This window comes from Clupea harengus, chromosome 12 (genome assembly GCF_900700415.2).
Source record: "Clupea harengus chromosome 12, Ch_v2.0.2, whole genome shotgun sequence".
Classification (NCBI taxonomy): domain Eukaryota; kingdom Metazoa; phylum Chordata; class Actinopteri; order Clupeiformes; family Clupeidae; genus Clupea; species Clupea harengus.
Genome location: NC_045163.1, coordinates 5,249,396 through 5,273,300, shown reverse-complemented (window position 1 = coordinate 5,273,300; position 23,905 = coordinate 5,249,396). Strand labels below are relative to the sequence as shown.

The 23,905-nt window shown below is 42.2% G+C and overlaps 2 protein-coding genes across 5 annotated transcripts in view; both read left to right on the top strand.

Moving 5' to 3' along the window:
* Nucleotides 1–13,906, top strand: part of ulk1b (unc-51 like autophagy activating kinase 1) — a 24,461-nt gene extending 10,555 nt beyond the window's left edge. Inside the window, exons 8-28 of one of the 4 annotated variants that reach the window (XM_031577319.2) lie at nt 39–140; nt 570–628; nt 788–870; nt 1,173–1,223; nt 1,335–1,423; nt 1,928–2,090; nt 2,284–2,344; nt 2,711–2,797; nt 3,532–3,663; nt 4,423–4,577; nt 4,946–5,023; nt 5,821–6,062; nt 6,808–6,977; nt 7,191–7,309; nt 8,644–8,766; nt 8,908–9,092; nt 10,096–10,316; nt 10,746–10,864; nt 11,154–11,311; nt 11,493–11,628; nt 11,851–13,906. In XM_031577319.2, coding sequence (XP_031433179.1) covers nt 39–140; nt 570–628; nt 788–870; nt 1,173–1,223; nt 1,335–1,423; nt 1,928–2,090; nt 2,284–2,344; nt 2,711–2,797; nt 3,532–3,663; nt 4,423–4,577; nt 4,946–5,023; nt 5,821–6,062; nt 6,808–6,977; nt 7,191–7,309; nt 8,644–8,766; nt 8,908–9,092; nt 10,096–10,316; nt 10,746–10,864; nt 11,154–11,311; nt 11,493–11,628; nt 11,851–11,906 — 2,589 coding nt within the window. In that variant the 3' untranslated portion in view covers nt 11,907–13,906. Of the gene's footprint in view, nt 1–38; nt 141–569; nt 629–787; nt 871–1,172; nt 1,224–1,334; nt 1,424–1,927; nt 2,091–2,283; nt 2,345–2,707; nt 2,798–3,528; nt 3,664–4,422; nt 4,578–4,945; nt 5,024–5,820; nt 6,063–6,807; nt 6,978–7,190; nt 7,310–8,643; nt 8,767–8,907; nt 9,093–10,095; nt 10,317–10,745; nt 10,865–11,153; nt 11,312–11,492; nt 11,629–11,850 lie in introns of all 4 variants that reach the window. The other 3 variants (XM_031577316.2, XM_031577317.2, XM_031577315.2) reach the window with 3 other exon arrangements.
* Nucleotides 13,905–23,905, top strand: LOC116222866 (trichohyalin-like). Its single transcript, XM_031577906.2, has 11 exons — nt 13,905–16,583; nt 17,076–19,113; nt 19,268–19,342; nt 20,042–20,422; nt 20,539–20,934; nt 21,053–21,127; nt 21,211–21,267; nt 21,512–22,183; nt 22,302–22,376; nt 22,460–22,516; nt 22,761–23,905. The coding sequence occupies exons 2-11, from the start codon at nt 17,100–17,102 to the stop codon at nt 23,051–23,053; spliced, it is 4,095 nt and encodes a 1,364-aa protein (XP_031433766.2). The 5' UTR covers nt 13,905–16,583; nt 17,076–17,099; the 3' UTR covers nt 23,054–23,905.

Sequence of the window (23,905 nt, the reverse complement as noted above, 5' to 3'; positions counted from 1 at the left end):
AAGGCAGATCTCGTGGCCCTAATCCCCTCTGCTTACAGGCCCCTGAAGTCATCATGTCCCAGAACTATGACGCCAAGGCAGACCTGTGGAGCATAGGAACCATAGTTTTCCAGTGCCTTACAGGGAAGGCCCCCTTTCAGGTGAGCACTGCAGCAAACATTGGCAGTCCATCAGTATAGCCATAGTGTGAAGCCATAGTGAGGAGGGGATTACTGTAGCCTGTTTTTACATACATCGGCTTATCTAAGGTGTCGTATTTCTGTGTTATTTCAGGTATGTGTTGGTAACTCTGTCGTTATAAGGCATGTGTGTAGCAGACATGTGCTACATGAGAGATAACTATCAGTGTATTACACATACCACATCTGTAACATGTCCTGTATCTACCAAAGCGGTTTCTTTTTTAACACAAGCAGACACTTTTTCAATTAAAATGTTCAAATGACGACATTCCCATATAAACTAAAATGAAAGAAGCCACAACGATAGGAATAAACATTTGAGTATTCACACGCTGTTGCCTCAGTTCTCTCTGTAACTCGTGTGTTCACTGGCTTTCTCAACTCCAGGCCAGCAGTCCCCAAGACCTCCGCTTGTTTTATGAGAAGAATAAAAACCTCTCACCCAAGTAAGTGCCCTCACTTAACTCACTGAACTATGACATTTCTACGACCCCTCACAGACACAATGTTGTTGTTGGTAACACCTGTCTGTCTACTTCTGCATACTCTTGCTTCCTTGCTCTCACCCTCACTCCCTCTGTGTGTATTTTTGTTTTTTTCTCCAGCATTCCCAGAGAAACCTCTACCCATCTCAGACACTTGCTCCTCGGCCTTCTGCAGCGGAACCATAAAGACCGCATGGACTTCGGTCAGTTTGCGCTCACACAGCCTGTTTGCCATGCGGTTGCATAGCCTTATACTGGCCCATTTGTCCTACATTTTTATCATAGCTGGTCCAAGTTACCTGGATCCCTAACAAAACACTGTATCCCTGGAATGTGTACTAGAGCCTCGTGTTCAGCTCATTCTTTTTCATTTATCACAGTTATGACACATGATTGCAGTTGAGATTTGTGTTTGGTTAATCACAAATTACAATATTCTATCCATCCAGTGGTTCTATCCATCCTAGAAAAAAAAAGTCTTCAATGTTTATTTCTCTTTATTTAGATGAGTTCTTTCGACACCCATTCCTGGAAGCAAGCTCATCTATGAAGAAGTGTGAGTATTCATTTTTGTCCATATAAAAGCAGTCCAACTCAGCATTGACTCTCTGTGATGTCTGTAATAGTACTGAGCATAGATTAAAAACAGAATGCCCTGTGTTGACAGCCGCTCCAGTGGCACTCCAGAGCTTTCCCAATTCAGCCTCCGCTAGTTCCTGCAGTAGTTCTTCCACATCACACCTTGCCTCACCACCAGTAAGTTCATGTGTGTGTGTGTGTGTGTGTGTCTGTCTGTCTGTGTGTGTGTGTGTACACGTGTCAGGAGTACATGTTAGTGTGTGTTTGGGTTAATGTAATGAAGTGGAGTGTGTGTGGGGGTGGGTTATTTGCTTAAAGCAGTTCATTTGGTGTGTGATGAGGAGGTTAGTAGAGAGATAAGCCCTACACCCTGGACACACACACACACACACACACACACACATACACACAGCCTGATAAAAACTCTTAATAGATATGAGTTGTCCATGCATGTCAAAGGGTTATCCACACAAGAAAATAATTGATCAGGAAATAAAGGTTAAGGGCTACACCATGGGTTTCCAAATGTCCTTAATCTAACACACGTTGTAGTTTTTGCTGAAATGTGTTTGTCAATTAATTTCTATTTCTCATACGAGTGTTATGTTCTTTGCCCTTCTTATTTTGTAGTCATAGGCAGGTGTGGACTAAACTGTGTCTTTTTCTCTCTGCGTTTTGCAGCAGTCCTTGGCAGAGATTCAGCAGCTCCGTGCGAAGCCCCTACCCTCTCCTACCCAGGAGTCTCCTGGTTCCCTGCTGAAGGACTCAGGTGGAGGCGGGGGCAGCAGCAAGAACTCATCCTGTGACACAGACGACTTTGTCATTGTTCCAGCTCACTTCGCCAGTAAGACCCACACCTCACACTGAAGAATGACACTGGGACGTTACTGTATCCATATGGGATTGTGGGATTCATTCTCACTTACTCACTGACCTTCGTTTGGTCTCTCTCTCTCTCTCTCTCTCTCGCGCTCTCTCTCTCTCTCTCTCTCTCTCTCTCTCTCTCTCTCTCTGTCTCTTTCTCACTCCTTTTGTAGGTGAGTTGGCCTGTGAGATACCAAGCAGTAAAGTGCTGCAGGACAGCCTCATGTGCAGTGGGTAAGTGTGACAGCAGCTTCACGGGACTCTCCCTGCTCAAGTATCCACAAGCCCCATAGAGCCCATTTTGTTGTGTGGTGAACTCAGCAGAGTGGTGTTAGGGCCAGGCCGTTATTTTAGCAACGAAAGACAGATTTAGAAATAGCAAATGGTTGAAGGAATAGAAATGGGTCAGAATGAGGTCAGAGAACCACACAAACCACTGCACTACTAAGCTCTTGGAGTGGGTGTCATGTCAAACCATGTGTAAGCACTGCGTGACCCAGTGAGCTGGGACCAACTGTGGACGTGCTGATTGACATGGTAACCACGGATCATAGCTGTGACCACCCATATGGTAACCCTAGCAACCTTTGTCATCAGCAGCTCTCTGCTGGCCTCTGGTGGCGTGGGCAGTCAAAGCAAGACCCCGCCCCGATCCCCATCCTACAGTAGCTCGCCGGGACCCTCTGGGTAAGTGTTTGTGTGCGTGTGTGTGTGTGTGTGTGTGTGTGTGTATGTGTGCGTGTGTGTTTATTGAGGTTGAGGGGTAGCAGTGTAAGCACTGGATGACTGACCACATAGTCAAGCTTAGGAGAAAAATGAGCTGATTCTTAGTAGTTAATCCGCAATACCATTAAACAGCAAGTTTGTAGAAGGAGGGCAAATATCAATGAAATAATAAACTACATATCAGCCCATTTATCACATCCCCATCATTATTTAACTTTAGTTTCAGTTTTCTGATTTGTGAACTTGAACATTTTAGCGGTGACTCTGTGGGTTTAACCCGAATGCTCTTTGCACTCCTGTCTGTCCAGTGGAAGTGGTTTTTGACACTGATAAGAGGATTACAGAGAGAGTGAGAGTGGATGAACAGCAGCTATGTGTCCTTTATCCCTCCCCCACCTCTCACTGTCTGGCCCTTACTGATAGACCTCACACAGCACCCTCTCTGTGTCCGTGCACGCTGTCTCTGTCTCCCTCGGTCTTCTATCAGTTTATCCGTCATTCTTTGACGGCCTTGTCCGGACATTTTCTGAGGGGTTTTTGTGTCTTAGTGTTTAATTGTTCTCGGCCATGATATTGTGTCTCAGGTCTTTAACCGTAATTTTTTCCCCCCTCAAAATCTCATTCTCTCGTTCATTGATTGAATGCTGAACAGTCTCCCTCACTCTCCTTCTCTCTGCCACCCTCTTCCTCAGCAGGCTCAGTGAATGCTTGGCGAGTAACTCCAGTAACTATGGCCAGTCCGTGCCCATCCCAGTCCCCACTCAGATTCACAACTACCAGCGCATGGAGCAGAACCTCCAGTCTCCCAGCCAAGACAGTTCCCCCAGGTCTGTGTGAACACTCTCCTCTCTTTCTTTCTTTCTTTCTTTCTTTCTTTCTTTGTCTCGCCAACATTTTTCTTCCCTTCCACTTCTCTATCTGTCACTCTCAAATGTGCCAACACATCTCCCTTTTTCACTCCCTCTTTCTCTCACTCTCTTGATGTTTTTCGAACATTCTCGTACAAAGACTCCTAGACTAGACCTAGACTAGTGATTCACCGATCCCATTCATGGACCAGTGTCAGCGCTGATACTGACCTTATGAAATGGATCGGGTATCGGGTTAAATTTCACCGATCCACGTATGATACAGTTACATTGTGATAAGAAAATTGTAACTGCATGATTAATGTAAATCTTCATCTACAAACTCACAAAAACCTAAAATAATATCTTTAAAAAAAATGTAATCAAACAAAACGTCTCCGCTAGGGTACTTTCAAGAAAAAAGAGCATTGGTATCAACAGATATCCAGATTCAGGCATCAGAATTGAAAAGAAGTGGATCGGTGCATCTGTAACCTAGACACGTTGATTTTTGCATATCTTCGCTAATTCAGGCATGTTATGTCACTACATCTGCCATTTTTAGTACTTCAAATAAATGCGAAGAAACTGTAATAAATGTAGAAATTCCCCAAAACAGCCCTAGACATTGTTGTTACACAGCTCTCCTCCGCCTGCTCCCTATCTCTCTACACAACTTGCTCTAACATTGGGATTCTGTTCCTTCAACGCTGTGTGTATTTGATGGCCGTCCCTCAGGTCGGCACCCCCAGTGCGTCGCTGCAGCAGTGGCACCTCGCTGGCCTTCGGGAGGATCGCACCATCGCCACCGCACTCAGGGGCCTACGGCTCGGCCCTCAGCTCACGGAGACTCTCTGCCGGGGCCTCCAAACCCTTCCAGCTCTCCCCCCAGGGTAAGACGTGCCTCATCACAGGAGATGTGACAGGGCAGGTTTTTGGCTACTACCAGATCACTATTAGTTAGGGTCTGATTTAACATGTTTTAACTGTTTAACTGTTTTCTTTTGATCTGAAAAAAGAAATCGGACAGTAAAGAAAGAAAGACGGTGTTTGTATTTGTGTTCTATTTTGTACCCTCTCACTAATCTTCAAATAGCACCCTTTTGTCTCTGTCATATAAAGCCCAATCCAACCAATCCAGTCCTCTTAGAAATAGCAGCTTTGCTTGGCTGATGTTGCCTTGGTTTCCATTTTGTGTCTCATTTCTAAAGGAAGAATGTTTTTTTTTCTTTCTTCTCCTTGTTGTCCTGTTGTTCTCTAGTGGGCACCATCCCTGAGATGCCCGGCCAGACTGACCCACTGGGCACAGATCTGGGTCGGTGTGGAGCACGGAGCAGCGGTAGGGATCCTCATTATCCCTTTTTAAAATATTCTGTCACATTGTAGCAACTCAAGGAAGTTTGAACACTCTGTAGCTTGAATAATGGACCGTTACACTAGCATTGTAAGTGCCATGGAGCAATGTCATTTGTAAGAGGACAAACCCACTAAAAGTATATCAACACCTTTTAAGTACTCTGAAGTCCTTGGGTTTATAGTATATTTACATATACATGATATGAAAATATCATAATTTGTACATATCATAAGTGCCAATAGCTTTATCTTTTCATATGAAAAATGAAAAGTGAAAATGAAAAACCAAAACGGAGGGGAAAAGCAGCCATCCCACCCTCCAGGCTCTGGCCTGTGTGATCCTATTTTTAGCTTTAGAAGTTTCATGTGAAACATCACCTATACCCATTAGTCAGCATAGACCATAGCCTCCAGATGTCCCAGCGGGAACTGACTGTCCTCTCCTGCAGTGTGAACCATTGGCTGCCAGCCTGAAAAGATGTTCCCTATGAAAATGTTTAGTCTCTGTCTTTTAAGTTCACAGTGAAATGTGACCTTTGTTTTATTTCCTAACTCTTGTTTGAATGTAAGGTCTCATCTTTAGTTGAAGCTGTTATTGAAACATTTATCTGTGATCTGTGTTGACTTTAGGGCAGTCAAATCTGTTTCTATCTATCAGGTCATGGATGTTCTTTTTACTGTCCCAGTGTGTACATAATGTCTCATTGGTGTTAACGAGGAGCACAGTGTCAGGTAGCATGGCTAATTCGAACTCCTTTACCTGTCATCTGGCTCTTCCAGGCACTGACGGCAGATTTCAACCCCAGCACCAACAGCATGGTCTGGGCACCAGGCTGCACAGTGCTCCCTGTCTGCAGGAGGTGGGTAACATCGCCCGTCAGAAGATCCGCAAGCAGCACTCGGACCCGGTGGGCATCCCTCAGGGGGGCTTCATGGCTCTTCGGCCCCTACACTCCTCACCCCGACTCAGTGAGCTCATGCAGAGAAGCCCCCTGCCCACCATCCTGGGCTCCCCCTCAAGGGTGAGACCTTTATGCAGTTTCTGACTTTGTGTGTGTGTGTGTGTGTGTGTGTGTGTGTGTGTCTATGAGTGTGTATATGTTGTACTAAATGTGATTATTTTCACGGTGCCTGAGATATAGAAGTGTGTCTGTGAGAAAAGTATATGTGTTTGCGTTTATGGCTTGTGTTGGATTACTGTATCAACTGTATGTGTGTGTGTGTGTGTGTGCGCGTGTGCGTGTGCGTGTGTGTAGGTGTGTCAAGAGTTCAATATTATGTGTACCGTAGTGGGGAGGTTAGCCAATATCAGAAAATGTGTTTGAGATTGCAAGTGTCAAGGGTAGAAAGAGAGCTTGCAAGCAATGCTCTATCCTAAAAGTAATACATGTCTGAAGGCCGTTGTTTGCCTTAAATATTTGACCATGTGAAATGTGTCCAGGCAGCCACAGTATAACAAAGCCCCAGTTTATTTAACTTTTATCTTCCCCTGTGGTAAACCTAGGAATGCCGCGGTCGGCTCCACAATAAAACTGAATTTATGGGTTACCTGATATGACATGAATACATTTGACAAATATTCACCCAGACTGAGCATTCCTTGCTGTTTTGGAGGTTCATGCTCTGGGTTAAAAGCAATCTAAATGAGAAGGCATTCACTGACACACATTCCCCTCACTATGTGACCTGCCAAAAGGGACGGTGAACTCGGTAGAAAGTCAAAAATGAAGTAAAGTTGATCAACTTCTCCACAAACTTTCTCCACAGGGTATACCCCCGTTTGAGTTCCCTAAGCCGCCCAGCTCCCCCAACATGGTGACTTTCCTGGCACAGCAGGGCCTTGTCCTGGCATCACCCGGCAACAGGCAGACACAGGGGGATGCGCGACCCTGCAGTCTTCTAGACAGAGGAGCGGAGGAGGGCAGAGCATTCGGGAGGTAATTCTGTTTCATGGCATCCATTATTGAAGCCCTGAGAAGACGGGGCCGAGCGGCGGAGGGGAAGAAGGAGACGTGTCTGGGGACGGGGAAGCAATGAGAACATTGGGGAAGGAGGTTACTTTTATGGATGGTCTCTTTCTTTTTATACTTTGTTCTCGATAAATCATAACGCTCACTCTCTCTCTCTCCCTCCTTCTGTCTTCCTTCTAGGTCACAGAGCGCTGGTCGCCTGTCGGACATGTTGTTGATGGCAGCGTTTGGAGGGCCACTGGGAGAGAGAGGGAGCTCAGAGAACCTCAGCACTGACAACAGAGCCATGGACATTATAGGTTTGTTACCATAACCACTCACTTCTTCATTCATTCATTCACTCATACATCCATTACAATGGATACATAGTTCAGTACAGAAAACCGCTATATACTGTTTTTCCACTACACATTAAACTCATTTTAAGCATTTCATTACCAGAGGAAAACCAAATAGAGGAGATTCTATTGCATTTGCCGTGAGTGCATATTTTAAGCACAATCACATTAGGCCACTTAGTAGAAGTGTCTCCACAAAGTAGAGTCTACAGCCTGTCAGAAAAGCTGTTATTTGGCTGTGCAAAGGTTGTTGCTGGGCAGTGAAAACATTTACACACCAAATACACTCATGGAGACACTTGAATATGTTTCGCTTGAACTCATTCACCCTGAAAAAAGTTTGTTTATCACGGACACAATGAACAGAGTAACTGAGGACAAGCCCTGGATCCCGGTGTATATATGCCCCTGCTGTATACAGGTTCAAAGGTCATGTCTGTGATATCCGCCCAACGAGATTGCTGTGATCTCATCCCAGCAGATGCGTCTGCTCATCAGGACATTTCCAGTGTGGTTTTGTTCATGCCTAGCCTGCTATGAAACGGGATTCTTCAATGTTATTAGCCTCAGGTCTCAGCCAGAGCTGGGTGTGGTTCCCCTATCCCCAGCTCCATTAGCGGTTTAGCTGATAGCTGTAGATGTCCATGCCAGGTGAGGGAAATGTTGACAAAGAGGTCAGTGTGACCGCTGAATGCTGTGAAGGAAGTCCATTTCCAATGGCGAGATGCTGACAAGCCTGTCACTTCCAGATTAGATAAGAACACACTTCTCTATTTGAGTCAGACAGCAGGCTGTTTTCTTCACATGTCAATATTAGTACAGTTTAACAGTAGCTTGCTTTTGTTATGGGAATTGCTTAGAGGGAGATTGCATGTCTAAATGGGTCAGCAGGTGGAATCTTTGGTGCATTGACTGAGCAGGTGCTCTTCTTGTTCCCCGTGAAGAACTGGGACAGCAGTTGGGAGAAGTGACTAGGAACACTGTGCACTGTAGGTGAAGGATGTCTCCTAGAGACTTTGAACACAAGCAAAAAAAAAAGTTAACTTTTGATGTGAATTCAACTTTATCATTCTCTTGAATGTTCAACCGAAACTGAACCACTATCTGCAGTTGCCTCTGTAACACCTCTGAGTTAGACCCAAGTAAGTCTTATCTGAAACAGCTGCAAAATGATCATAAATGTAATCAGGGAAGGCTAGGTTTCGATGAGCAATCAGTGGTACCATGGTCTGGTGAGCAATGCACCCTGCTAGCAGCTGCTAACTCTCTCTCTCGCTCTTTTTCTTTCTCTCTAGCTCCATCTGCTGGCGGTACTATGGTGGTGGGCTCAGGCAGTCCAGCGAGGGTTGTCTTCACTGTGGGCTCTCCACCTAGTGGCAGCACACCCCCACAGTCCTGTCGCACGAGGAGATGCTCCGGTAAGTTCTTCCACTTTAACTTGCTATTGCATTCGGACTACCTGATCAAAGCCCCTTAATTTGACCCATCCATTAGTACAGATTGCGGAACAATAGGTGCACGTTATGACATCATATTGCTATTGACGTTTGTCTTTGCAGGATCTTCAAGTTCGGTCAGTCCAGCAGGGTCCTTCACTAGCCGTTACCACCAGACTGGTATTTGCATGGAAGGCTTTGAGGGGTCTTCCAGCCCACGGTATGGGTTCACACATCCCCTCTCCTCCACTCTGGAAGGAGCTGTTACGTTTGAGGCCCCAGAGCTACCAGAGGAGACACTAATGGAGGTAAATACACAGACACAATCAGGCCCTTTGTGGATGGACATAACTCTGATCTGAGCAAAATGATCACTCGAGTCAGTCCTGTAAATCTTTTTGGAGTATTGGGTGTTGTTTACATTTAGGTCTTTGCTGGTTTTATCCGTAGCATCTTACAGTGTTGCTACTCTCTGTTTCTACTGTAAGCCTGTTTCTACAGCAGTTGAGTGACAGACGCATCTTCTTATACGTCCATGCTTCAGTGTATGAGTTTACTTGTGTCTGTGTGTGATAGGGGTTGCACAGAGGATTTGAGTAATCAGGCAGCTACATACATTTTAAAGAATTGGTCAGTTTCTAAATATTGTTCATTGTTAGTATTGACAAAATTTTGCCAGGCTACTATGTTTGGGGGGTGAAACAGATTTTGGAGGGAGTTGAGAGCAGAGAAGGAGAGTTGATGAGTGTTTTGGATGGCACTAGAGAAGTAAAGCATTTCAGTTCCAAACTCATCTGTCTCCTTGAAATTATTACCTACACCACTTAATAGCACTCGGGATCTCTTGTGCATGTTCGGTTTTCAGTTAGAGCCCTTGATAAACAAGAGGAAGGACGTGATTGCAGAAATCAATTGTTTGGAAGTTTTTTGATTAAAAAGACTATCGTTGTGATAAAATAAACGTGGAGCAATTGTCAGTTGTGGACGGATTTCTCCAGGATGGCTCAAACATTGAGTCTGCCATATACTAGACTAGGCTATTGCATTAAACAAATATTAATGTTGTTAAGAAATAGATAAATATGACTAATTTATAATTTTTAATCGGTTGGGCTTACCCCGTCATAGCTGCATAGTATTTTAATTGAGTACTCAAGATTTTCAGGAAACGATTAATATAATTTCTATAATGATGTACTCGTGCAACCCCTTGTGCGTGAAGTCATGAAGTTCAGTTCTCTCTCTTTCTTTCTCTCTCTCACTCTCTCTCTCTCTCTCTCTCTCACACTCTCACTCCTTCCCTGTGAGCAGCAGGAGCACACAGACACCCTGCGGCAGCTGCGCTTCACCCTGGAGTTTGCGCGCTGCATGGTGGAGGTGGCAGGGAGCCGGGGAGGGGAACGGGGCCCAGACCGAGACCGAGACCTAGACCTAGACCGGGGCGGCGAGCAGACGGACCCCTCCTGCTCCTTCCTGCTGCAGCAGCAGAGCGTGGTGGCCGACCAGATCAGCTCCCTCAGCCGCGAGTGGAGGTGAGTGTAACCTTCCCTCCACCCTCACAACTATCTTGACAGTAATTTTACTTTCCGTTTGGAACTGTTCAACTGTTAAACCATATATGGACTAATCTGCAGGCGCAGGCATATAAATTATGACACCATTGCTATTCTGACATTATGTTGTGTTCTTATCACAAAGCCTCTTAGGCAGGGATTACAGGCTCATTTTAGTTTTAAAATATACCTGGAATACAGCCAATTATGGTGTTATAGGCTTCGATATCAATCATAAAAGCTTCCCAGTAATATTACCTCTGTCATTTGTGAATTAAAAAGAATGCAAGGTTACACTGTACACCTCAAAGCAAACTGCGTTAATACTCTATAATAATATTTCCTGTGTGTGTGTGTGTGTGTGTGTGTGTGTGTGTGTGTGTGTGTGTGTGTGTGTGTGTGGTTTAGTTATGCAGAGCAGCTGGTGTTGTACATGAAGACAGCCGAGCTGCTGTCCTCGGCTCTCCACACTTCCATGGAAGGCATCAAACAGGGCAAGCTGTATCCCTCCAGCACGGTCAAGCAGGGTGAGTGCATCCCCTTCATCTGTGTCTAAAGGCATTCAGAGAGGCTGCGGTGGGATCATGGGGTTCAAGTCATTCAACCCCAACCTCAAATTAAACTGGGGCAATGAATTCAAATTTAAAGTGAATTCAATTTTTATCATTTAAGTTATTTAATTAATGAATATACACAACATGCAGAGGTTTACACGTAAGTGTTGGACTTGTTGGATTGATGGTGTGTGTGTTTGTTGTTTTTGTGTGTGTGTGTGTGTGTTTGGCTCTGTGTGTTTGGCTCTGTGTGTGTGTGCAGTGGTCAGAAGGCTAAACGACCTCTACAAGTCCAGTGTGATGTCCTGTCGCTCCCTCAGCGCTCGCCTGGAGCGCTTCTTCTCACGCAAGCACCGCCTCATGGACCACATCAACACCATCACCGCCGAGAGACTGCTCTTCAGCCACACCGTACAGATGGTGGGCTTTCACTCTCAAATAGCCCTCCTCTGTTCCTTCTATTTATTTTTGTTTGTTTATTTGTATGTTTGTTTGTTTGTTTGTTTGTTTATGTTTTGTGTATTTCATGCCGTTATGATTGTTGGTAGTAGGATAACGCATTTGAATCGGCAAGTGAACTCTTCTCTGTGTTGCTGCGTAGGTTCAGACCGCTGCGCTGGATGAGATGTTCCACCAGGGGGAGCTGTCCGTTCAGCGCTACCACAAAGCCTTGCTGTTGATGGAGGGGCTCTCCATGCTCCTCACCGAGCAGACCGACATCCTCAGCCTCAGCAAGTGTGAGTGCTATATACATGTACACACACTCATGAAGCCATGGCAACAGAGGAAAGATTACCTGAGTACTGGTGTTAAGAAGCTGAAGTGTGTGAGGGTTTAAGATCAGTTTAGTTTTAATGTAAGTACAATTGAATTCACTATATCTTCATGGCTCCTTGTTAATGCTGAGTGTGTGTGTGTGTGTGTGTGTGTGTGTGTGTGTGTTTTGTCTGTCCCTGCAGGTAAGCAGTGTATTGAACGACGTCTCACCGCTCTGCAGTCTGGCTTATGTGTATAAACACCCCTGTTGTGTGAGCCCCACAGCAAGCAGCCTGAATATCCAGACATCCTCCTTCTCTCTCTTTCTCTGTCACTCTGTCCTCCCTCCTGCCACAGCTTTTGCGAGCCTCTGCTCAGTGACTGCACAGCGGTGTCTGTTGAGGTGACTGAAGGTCCAGTCCAGTCAGTATTCCTGCTGGGAGAGCTCAAGCAGCAGAGGCAAAGAGCAGTGGCTCACATATGAGAAGGGTTGAGGGTGTACCGAGGGCGGTTCCTGTCCATGCCTCAGCTTACCTCACTCTTCACCTGACACGGAGAACACAGAACCAGACAGCTGAGCATCATACTGGTGACGATACCAATTTTGAACTCTGACCTGATCACTGACACAGACCCATAATGTCATTCCAGCAGTATCTCATAGTTAGCCTTGCCACCTCAATCCAACAAAAAACAAACTGTTTGTCTGGGATTATTCCTGGAAAGAAATATTCTTTCAAATGCAGTATCTGTGTTGCCATGAGAGTGGCATATCTGATGGTAATGATCAGATGGGGACACACCATGTTGTTAACACAAGTCTAATTTATATTAACTTTCTGAGTTCATCGCCCATCCTGCTTAACATGACCTTTAGTTTTTATTTAGTATGTTGGCCCGGCGCCATCCTTTTAAGTATCATTCATATACTTCCCCATGTATCCCTCAATGGGATGTAAGGCCAATGGATTTTAATCCCCAAACAATATTGGACCAATTATTAATTATAAATATTTAAATGTAATTTAATTTAGTGATACTTAGGGATTTTCTGAAGAGAGAGACGCTCTGAATGTTTTGGACCAGAAAAGAAGGAGATTAGATAACTGAATGTTGCAAGGGCAGCTGTTGCCTCAGCCACTCCATTTGTTATATTTAAGCTTAACACACAAAGTAGACCCATTCGTTCCCCCATTTTGTTTCTCTATTATGCATGCCCACAGGACTAAATATCACCATTCTATAGCAGAAAAACATGTGAAGACCACCTGATGCACTTTAGAGAATCACGACCAATCACAGATGATGTCCCACCGATTCTTTTGAAAAGTGGTAAATCATGTTCCATGTTATTGAAACGCATCTTCCAGGTCTAGATCAGAATTTAGACCATGTGATCTTTTTATGTGAGTGGTCCAAGGATCGTCACCTCAATCATCCATTTTGAATGTAATGTGCAGAGTAAAGGTTTGCCTGTGTGTGTTTGGTGTAATTGTAGACTACATTTATTCTTTGTAGTGTGACTTCTTCAAAGGTGGACTAACTAACGATACAAGTTTTAAGTTTGAATGGAAACAATTGAAAACCATTATTTGATTAATGTTGAAATAGCTTTTTCTTATTTGATGGACCCCTTTCAGATGAGTGGTTCCGCCTCACACACTTTGCTTAGGGCTAGTGCTCTATGAACCTTTAAAGAAGTTGATGGACATCTCAGTATCTGTGCAATATTGCCTAGAAATACGGTGATGCACCAGTGTGACCGAGTCCAGGGAGGCGCTTGATTTCCTTAAGGGCAGAGCAAGGCCACCAGACAATCTCCCACTAGCAGCACTGATGGCTAAGTCTCACATAGCAGTAGCTTTATCATTTAGGCTCGGTTCAAAACAGCAGTCTTTCTATGGATATGGCTTAGAGATGCCCTCATTATCCTCGGGTCAGCAGTGTGTGTATTCCCATGACTCTGTGCTGGTGCTTTAAGGGGCTTGGTGTGCTTTGTTCATTACACATGCTTTTGGTCTGGCCTAGCGAGTTTATACCTAAGTTTAAAGCTAACCCCTCAACTGAAAAGCTTGCACTGCGCTGCCATTGAAGAGTACAGTATAGTGTGCATTTCCATGGCAGAGGGGAGGCTCAAGATGTATGGGAACAGCCATTCGATCATTTTAGCAGCATAGGGTAGCTAGAGGTTGTTTTAGATATAGACTTTTCTCAGTGTATTTTACAGTAGCCCCCTGTAGAATTAGGTGGGTTTTTTTTTTTTTTAGATGTAGGATTTCATTTTTAAGTTATGCTGTTGTGAGTTTTTTTTCCAAAATCGGAAAAGATTTAAGCTACCGTATCAAGGAATATGTTTAAATGTGCCTTTTGATTTTAAGAAAAAAGAAAAAATATGTACACTGAAAAAAAATATGGTGTATTGTTCTGTTATGTGTCAGCTTTGTTTTGTTATTTTGTTGGAAGTGTGGGCACAATTATAGAACTAAGGTTTATATTCAGCTTTTGGATTGTTGGGTGCTTGATTGAAGTATAGAATTATTTTGTGTGTGTGTGTGTGTGTAAGGTTATATGTGTGTTTGTGTGTGACTCGTGTGTAGGTAAATTGATTGTACAACACCATTGTTTGCTGACCATGTGAGGTTACAGTAGCAGTGAAAGAGAGTCATTCACAAGGACTCGTTGGCTACAAAATTAACCAGACGGTCCAGGTTGCTCTGATTTGAAAGGCCAGTTGGAAGTTTTATGGTTTTTTTTTTCATATGTACAGTAGACTGGTAGTTATATTTTGGTGCACTCGTTGACAAGTGTGTTGCCTTTTTCTTGCGCAATAGCAAATTTCCTCTATTTTTTTTTTTACTTTCCAATAAGCTCATTATTCTGTTACATTGGTCATACTACAGTACAGTACTGTGAAGAGTTGGCAAAACAGTGTGCGATTCATAACCATTCCAGCTTGGTATTTATATGGTCTCCAGTTTTCCATACATCATTTTCATGCTTTATATAACCCATCTAATTAACCAAGTCAATGCACACTTAATAAGCATACAATTGCATTCATTGACAACTGGAAAGCAAAATATTTCTCATAGTGCTTGATGCAGTGATAATCTCAAATTGCTGGTAGTTTGCACGATAATCTCTCTGTTGGGGATAATAAGACACTAAGACCCCCACACATACACTACAGTGAGCTTTTTTCACAAGTATTTTCATACATTTTGACTTTGCTGCTGTGCGTATACACATGAATACCGAATTGCCAGCTCCCTTAACTGATCTCAGCAGTAATAATAAGCCTTTATTTGATCCCCTTGATCTCTGAATATCACTTGTATATAAGGACTGTAAATTAAGTTATTGCTCTACATGTAAATACAATAAGTGCATGGTAATATCTTACCTATCCTTTTGCCCACCAAAGAGAAGTTATACAAATGCTGACTTTCCCCCTCATTGCTTGACTGTTAAAACATTGTAAATAGTCTGTTTACCAAGCAAATCTAAAGAAACTACTCACATTCTGTCATTGTCTATGTGATGTAACTTTTGCTTTTGAACTTCAAAAGGTTCAACACCAATAAAATAAAAGTTGAAGTGAATAGCCTTTGTCTTTTACTTTTAGCCATTTCCCCAACTTTGTTGTGATGTAAAATATACGAATACCTTATTTTGATTTAAAAAATGTTTTAATTAAATGCTGTATCTCAGAAAAACAAAGCAGGAAGAAGAGATATATTATAATGTGTATCAAACTTAACAGAGCTGTAATACAGTTGCTCAATAATTTAAGTTATACATAGGAAAACATTCCTTGTGCTATTGGTTGGAGACAGTGGCCAATCCCCGCAATCCTCACTGTCACATGTCAGCAACCTAACCAATAAAACAATTGCGCAACCACACAGCAGGATACAACAACACTCAGCTGGAGACAGCTGAAACAAGCGCCACATGCTGTAGCCTACCCTGGATCCGTAAAGGCACTCCTTCACAGTACAACATGCGCTGTCTGTAGTCTGTACACAACATGTGTGCCCAGCCTTATTCATTTATTTTCCTTAATGCGGCCCTAACGTATTCTATGACGTGGACTGATTGGACATCTGTTGTGTGGACATCTTATTTTGAAGATGCCTGAAACAGGAAATTGCTATACCACCAAAGTGCATTACGTGTCTGTTCTCACCTCTTCAGTCAACTTAGCTTAAGTCACTCTATTATTAATCATCGATTTTATAGCGTTAGTTGTAATTTTACTTAATTTGATGCTCATGAAATATATGATATTATTAATGAGTACTGATGAATAATATTCATTCTGAAGATGTTTTATTGTATTGGCTTGTTGCTAAGTTAGATAGGCTAATGAGTAACGTAAACTATATGCATATTACGGAAATGAGGCAGCTACCTTCCAATTCGAACGCACTCTTTTGCTATTATCTATGTGAAGCACATTGTATTGGCATTGTATTGCCACTGTATTTATATGAAGGACACTGAATTACCACGGTGTATGAAATGTGCTTTTTAAATAAACGTGCCTTGCCTTTATGTTAGTAACGTGAATAAGCTAATATTAACATGAACTTAAGATTTTTCTGTTCAGTGGGTCTTAATACTTGTCTACAGCAGTTATTCTGTGTAAAGGCTGCTGTTAATGTATCTAATTCGTATTGTACAGCAGGTGTGCTTACAACTAGATATAGCAGCGAGCTTAGCACGTCTATGGAAGATAGGGGTAGCTAAAGAGTTGGCTCTTGGGGTAGCTTTGGCATGTATTGATGACGCGTCATACACGCTAGGATTCAGTTAGAATTTTAATGACATAACAATACGATGACACTAGACGCTACTATGACATAATGTCATTGCTGCCCTTTCGAAGAAGGGGAACACAATACAGTACCATTTCAGAATACATGCAGCACTGGTAGGTAGCGATTTTTGTCTCCTTCAAATCAAATTGTATTTCCTAAATTCAAACTGGCTCTACCAATATTTAATTTCATACTATTCTAACATTTTACAAGATGAACCTAAATTAGTATTGAAGGTCAGACTAAACAACTATTTCCATTACAAGTCCTTTATTATTCTATTGCCACTAGTGTAAAGTAAGTAAAAGCAGGAGAAGTGTGTTAATATATCATTGTTCTTCATGCTAGCTCTAACCAGTAGTGGCCTAGGGCCTACATATTTGCATATATGCTCTCACAGCATTCATTATCCGATAGACTATTGGATTCAATAAATTCAATTTGCCTTATTTGGCAGATGCCTTCAAAGGAAACAAATGACAGATACGTTACAACACAAGGAAATAGTCTGTTCTAATAGTAATAGTATCTAATAGTGTTGTTCTGAACAGTACCTCTACTCTAACACAACTGTAACTAGCTCTATGGTAATCTTTTCTATCTAGAGTTTCTGTTAATCACAACGTGACATGATGGATAACGGTAGCAGAGAGGTGTTATGGAAGGAAGGGCTGGACACAGGACTGTTACAGGAGCGAATTGGAATACAGAAGGAACAGACGTTGGATTGGATTGAAATAAAAAATATGTTGTTGGACAGTTGGAAAAAACAGGGAAAACATGGGTTTCTATATGAAGAGAACATCATGCCAACCATGGATAAGCCTAAAGTAGAGAAAGAGCCTCAAAGAAAAGACCTTCAAGCGAAGTTTTATGGGGACAAGGAGGATAACAGGAGATGGATGGAAACCTTTCAACTTTTGCAGGCTATGGAAATGAAAAAATGGATGACAAGAGAATTGGACAGCACAAAGCAAGAACTGAGAAGAGAGATGGAGGAGAGGGACAGAGCTAGACTGACAGAGGAGAAAAAATATGTTCTTGCCACACAGGAGATCACACAAGAACATATTTTTGGAATTGCAATTATTTTTGCGATTGCAGCATCTAAGACCATAAATGAAGACTTGACTCAGAGGGTGAAAACACTGGAGACAGAGAACCTACATCTGAAACAAGAAATGGAGAATTGGAGGGCAAGGGAACTCCAAGAGAGAGACTTAGAGAAACCAACCCGAATGGTGGAGATGGAAAAGATGATTAAAATGATGGAATATTACAGAGAGAGATATGAAAAAGAAATGGCCCGAATGGTCAATGTTCAAATGAAAGAGGAAAGAAGACAAGAGCAGGTCAACTTGGATGTCAAAGATAAAAAAAATGTGTTGGAGGACAAGCAAAAAATTGAAGATGACAGAAAAAGCACAGAAGATGTGGAACAAGAGAGAGCTCAAAAGAAAACAAACAGAGAGAATGAGAAACCAGTGAGGGAAGACCACAACTGGGTGGAGGAGGAAAGTAATGTTAAAGACATGGGACATGCAGATGAAAAGACAGAAGGTGAAAGTAAGGTATTGGAGACGGGGAAAGAAGGTGATCAGACTGTGGAAAAGGAGTTTCTGAAAGACCAAGTACAGATAAAGCCCTCTTCTAAGGAAGTTGTAGACTGGACAGACGTCAAGGAAGCGGAGATTAAAGAGGAGATCCACAATGATGTCTGTGAGGACCATCAGGACATTACAATGACCAAATCTGTTTTGAGGGACTCCAAAAATGAAGACAGTGTCACCCTGAAGGACTGTAAGACCAACTCGGCAAACTTTCCTCTCAAAGTTTCCTCTCTTGATGAAGCCACAGTAGCAACAAACACTGGGGTTGAGACTAAAGAGCTGATCCAAAATGATGTGGCTGAGTACCAACAGGACATTACTGTGACTGAATCTATTTTTAGTGACCCAAAAATTGAGGATGAAGATATTTCGCTTAAGGACACTAAGACCAACTCTGCATGTTTCCAGGAGATTACAGTTGGCCAACAAACACTGGAAGAGAGAAATGTGAAGGACAAAGGGCAAAATAGACTAGAAGAAGAGAGAAAGAAGATGGAGGACCAAGAAAAGAAATGGGTGGAAGAGGAAATAAGAAAGGGAGAGATGATCATAATGGAGAAGCAAAAGAAGAGAGAGGAAGAGAACAGAAGGGTGGAGGACGAAAGAAAGGAAGAGGCAGTGAGGTTGGAGATGAACAGAGAGAGAATGGAGGAAGAGAAAAAGATGATGGATGCAAACAATGACGATAATCTGTTAAGGAGTCAGGAGGAGGAGAGAATGAGAGCTCTGAAATTAGAAAAGAGGAACAGAGTGACAGACGAACAGCTAACAGACACCTGGACAGAAGCAGTGAATTTAGAAGTGAAATACTCAGATGATGAGGACTGGATAGACTCTGAACGTGATAATGAAATCAAGATCCAGACAGATGAGAAGCAGCAGGACCTTGAGAGTGAGTTGGAGGAGAGCATTGATAAAGAACTGAGCCATGGAGAGCACAGTGACATAGAGAATAAACTGGCAGAGAAAGAGGTTGAGAGAAGCCCAACTTCTATGGCAGAGCAGTCTGGAAAATCATCAGTCCAAGATGAAGGTAAATGCATGGACTGTGTAGTAAAATGTATGTGGTTAGCATATGCAGTGAATTACAGGGGAAATGAAAATTAAGTTTCCTTGAGAAATGAGCGTTAACCTGTTTGTTGGGTGTTCGTTTTTAATTCATTATTCTCATTTCATTTGTCCCACAGAACACTTGCGGAGCCCTGGAGTGACAGCACATGCAAACCCACAGTATACTCAATATATGAAGTCACCATTGCCAGGTATTTTATTAGGAATCTTATATGTGTATTCTACTAGGACATGCTTGATTCGGTGTGACATGCAGTATTTATCTAGCCTGACGATGTCATACTCATAATTCTAGTCAGAATATGAGTCTGATATCGCTCCATTGGGCTGTGATTATGGGGCGTGTTTCAACCGAACCAGGAGAAAAAATGCCTCTTCGCTCAATTGGTTACCTACAACCAATCAGAACAACGTAGTATGTGACCAGGGGCAGCTGATACATTACACTTTTACCGGATCCCGTAGGAAGAAAGGCAAAAACATCTTTTCGATTGACAAATGCCTTAATCGCGTTTCTCTGTTCCTCTTTCAAAATGAATGCACTGTCAATGTCTAAATGGACTCGAATCTATACATTTCAGCTCTCCAGCGGCAGCCATGTTTGTTGAAAACGAATTCAACTCGTGTGTTGGTTACGTGGTTGGTTACGTTACTGTTGATCATCTGTCCATCATCGTATAAAGCCCGCCTTAATAATTTGATTGGTACGGCCAATATCTGTCCGCAGATAATTTCTCCTCAATGGAGTAATGCCAGACCGAACTTCCCAACCAAAAAATGTGTGGGCGGGGCTAAGGTCGGTCTGGTATCCAGGCTAGTATTTATCTGTATTTACATAAACATTGGATTTATATGTACATGTCTTTGTATTTCTTTGGATTCTTCTACAGATCTCTCATCTCCTACAGAAAATATGGCATCACAAACCCTACCTCCACGACAGGATAAACTCACAGATTCAGTGGATGGAGATACCTTCTGTGAAAAGCAGGAATATTCAGATTATGACGGTGGGACGGAGTCTGAGAAGTTGAACAATGAAGGTAAGATCCAGAAAGCTCAAGAGATCCAGACGGAGGACATTGACCACAAGTCTGAGGACAGCATAGTTGAAGAACTGAGCCAAGATGATCAGAGTGACATTGACATTGAGGCGGTACATTTAGTGGAGGTTGAAAGCAACATCATCAGCTTCACTGAAATGAGGAAACCAGCGGCATGTGCAGCAGTCCAGGAGGACCAGTCTGGGCAACAGTCAGCAAAGCCAAAAGGTAATTATACTGATATTACAATTTGTCAGATTTACTTAAATAAATAAATATTTTTTTTTTTTAAATGCACTGATACATCATTTAATCCCCTTTACCTTGTTTAATGACCCAAACAGACATGGCAAAGGAACAGAAGGATGGTGATATGAAGGCAGAAATATTGAGGGTGGAAGAACAAGTGAAGAGAGTTCAAGAAAACAGCCAGAAGCATAAGACAAAACAGAAGCAAGAGACAATGAGGTTAAATGAAGAAGAAGAGATAAAGATGATGGATGCAGAACATGATAAAGCCAATATGTCAAGGAGACTGGAAGAGAAGAGTATGAGTGCTCTGGAAGAAGAGGAGAGGAGGAAAGTAAAGGAGGAAGTTGAGACAGAGATGGTGAAAGGACATCCATCCCCTGCAGAGAAGTTAGAGTCTGATGATAAAGTCTTGAGAGTCCCAGAAGAATGTGAAAAAGAAGGAAAGAAAGGCAGGAATAAAGGCAAGGAGATCCTGACGGAGGACAAAGGTATGTGTGCTCAGATATGTACAGTAGATATGTCTATGAAAACCCCTGGACTACTTTGACCTGAAGATTACCATGGCTGTTTTTTGTTATTATTAAACTGTTGTCATTCTCTATAAAGAACCTATGATGAAGCCCGAAAAGACAGCACATGCAAATTCAGAGAATATTCTACTGAAGTCACCTTTACAAGGAGGTACTTATTGACAAATCTGGTTTGACAAAACTATGCCTGTGAAACGTGTACAGTGTATTAACCTTTATTTTATTCTTACACAGATCACCTCTCTTCCATTGTGGAAAAGGTGACATCAAAACCTTTGCCACCATTACAAGGTAGTCTCACTTGTTGTTGTTAGAATCTTGTTGTTGAGTTGTGTTTATATTCAGTATGAATTAGATGTAAAACATTCTCAGCCTGCTGGTGTATTTCAGTTTCCTGTTCAATTTGCAAAGTTATCACTAGTACACCTCCAGTGATTAACACTGTAGAAACTTGTGTTCAAAAGAGATATTGTGAGATGGCTTGTTTTTGCACTGATGTACAAATGATGTGTATGTTTTAAAATCCTTTAATTAGACATGGACAAGCATCAGCTACATGATGGTTCTAATGGAGCAATGGGGACCATGAAGAAGCAAAAGAAAAAGGCAAAAGACACAAGAAAAAGAAACACAGAGGCTAAAAAAAGGAAAGACAACGAGGTAAAAAGATTGGAAATGGACAGAGACACAACGGAGAAAGAGAAAGAGAAGATGGTTGAAGAAAAAAAGAAAGCCGAGCTGATTTGGAGACTGGAGGAGGAAAGACTAAAGGCTTTGGCAGAAGTGACAGAAACAGACATGGCAAAGGAACAGAAGGACGGTGATATGAAGGCAGAAATATTGAGGGTGGAAGAACAAGGGAAGAGAGTTCAAGAAAACAGCCAGAAGCATAAGACAAAACAGGAGCAAGAGACAATGAAGTTAAATATGGGCAGAGAAAGAATGGAAGAAGAGATAAAGATGATGGATGCAGAACATGATAAAGCCAATATGTCAAGGAGACTGGAAGAGAAGAGTATGAGTGCTCTGGAAGAAGAGGAGAGGAGGAGAGTAAAGAAGGAAGTTGAGACAGAAATGGTAAAAGGACATCCCTCCCCTGCAGAAAAGTTAGAGTCTGATGATAAAGTCTTGAGAGAGCCTGCAGAATGTGAAAAAGAAGGAAAGAAAGGCAGGAATAAAGGCAAGGAGATCCTGACGGAGGACAAAGGTATGTGTGCTCAGATATGTACAGTAGATATGTCTGTGAAAACCCCTGGACTACTTTGACCTGAAGATTACCATGGCTGTTTTTTGCTATTATTAATCTGTTGTCATTCTCTATAAAGAACCTATGATGAAGCCCGAAAAGACAGCACATGCAAATTCAGAGAATATTCTACTGAAGTCACCTTTACAAGGAGGTACTTATTGACAAATCTGGTTTGACAAAACTATGCCTGTGAAATGTGTACAGTGTATTAACCTTTATTTTATTCTTACACAGATCACCTCTCTCCCATTGTGGAAAAGGTGACGTCAAAACCTTTGCCACCATTACAAGGTAGTCTCACTTGTTGTTGTTAGAATCTTGTTGTTGAGTTGTGTTTATATGTGTATGACCTAGATGTAAAACATCCTCAGCCCGCTGGTGAATTTCAGTTTCCTGTTCAACTCTGCAAAGTTATCACTAGTACACCTCCAGTGATTAACACTGTAGAAACTTGTGTTCAAAAGAGATATTGTGAGATGGCTTGTTTTTGCACTGATGTACAAATGATGTGTGTGTTTTAAAATCCTTTAATTAGACATGTGCAAGCATCAGCTAGATGATGGTTCTAATGCAGCAATGGATGAGGAATGCATGAGGAAGCAAAAGAAAAAGGCAAAAGACACAAGAAAAAGAAACATACAGGCTGAAAAAAGAAAATACGAGTTAAAAAGATTGGAAATGGACAGGGACACAACGAAGAAAGAGAAAAAGAAGATGGTTGAAGAAAAAAAGAAAGCTGAGCTGATTAGGAGATTAGAGGAGGAGAGACTGAAGGCTTTGGCAGAAGTGAAAGAAATGTTGAAAGCAAAAAAAGCTATTCGAATGTAAACACTATCGGAAGGGCCATCTTCCGAATAAGATAATCAGAGACGTAAGACAAATGTCATCATTCCAGATACTCACAGATTCACACAGTATTTTATTTGATCTTCTTTCACTATTTTTGACAATTTGCCTTGAAGACACCCCACACTCCTATAATGAAATAAACAAAAAATAAAGTATGCTTGGGCAAAAAGGTAGTTTTATTGTCATGTTTTAATATGACTAGAACAGAGCATAGAATTAGATTTCAGATGTCAGATGTCATTAGACATCCCAATCGAGAGTCAAAATCCAATCCAAAAAGGGTCAACATAGAGCAAATAATAAATCAATGAGGATTCAGGAATCATAGTAAAAAGGGCCAGACAAAAGTCTGAATGAACCAGAACACAAGACTTCACAAAGACAGAGAAAAGAAAAGTTTAAATACACTGGCAGACAAGGAATAGGTGAAGACCATTGACATGACAAGGTGAGTGGAAGAGTCCATTAGAAAGGAGAGGGGAGCAATGAGTTTCAGTTCATGACAGAACCCCTCAGGACAGGCTCTAAAGCTGAAAACCATTTTCCTGAGGTGCTTTTCCACTGGGAACTTCCCAGGTGGAGCAAACGTTTATAGGAACAGCCCCCTAATCGGCCCTTTCAGACTTTCTGTTTCCATTGCGGTGTGTAGCCTAATATTCTAACATTAGTGATGTAGCCTAGTATTTTGCTCTTCGATCTCGAGGCCGGTGGGCTGTGAGTAGTAGTTGCACACAGATGGGTAATTCTTGATGGTTGTCTTGAAGTGTGTGACATCATGTAGAACAGATACTCTCCCAAAAATCTTTCAGTTTCTGACAAAAAAAAAAAATA

Excerpts from the sequence above, each read along its gene's own strand:
- LOC116222866 (XM_031577906.2), top strand. The coding sequence starts at position 17,100 with ATGATGGATAACGGTAGCAGAGAGGTGTTATGGAAGGAAGGGCTGGAC. Across the intron at positions 21,128-21,210 it reads GAAGTCACCTTTACAAGGAG|ATCACCTCTCTTCCATTGTG; the intron begins GTACTTATTGAC and ends ATTCTTACACAG. Across the intron at positions 22,517-22,760 it reads ACCTTTGCCACCATTACAAG|ACATGTGCAAGCATCAGCTA; the intron begins GTAGTCTCACTT and ends TCCTTTAATTAG.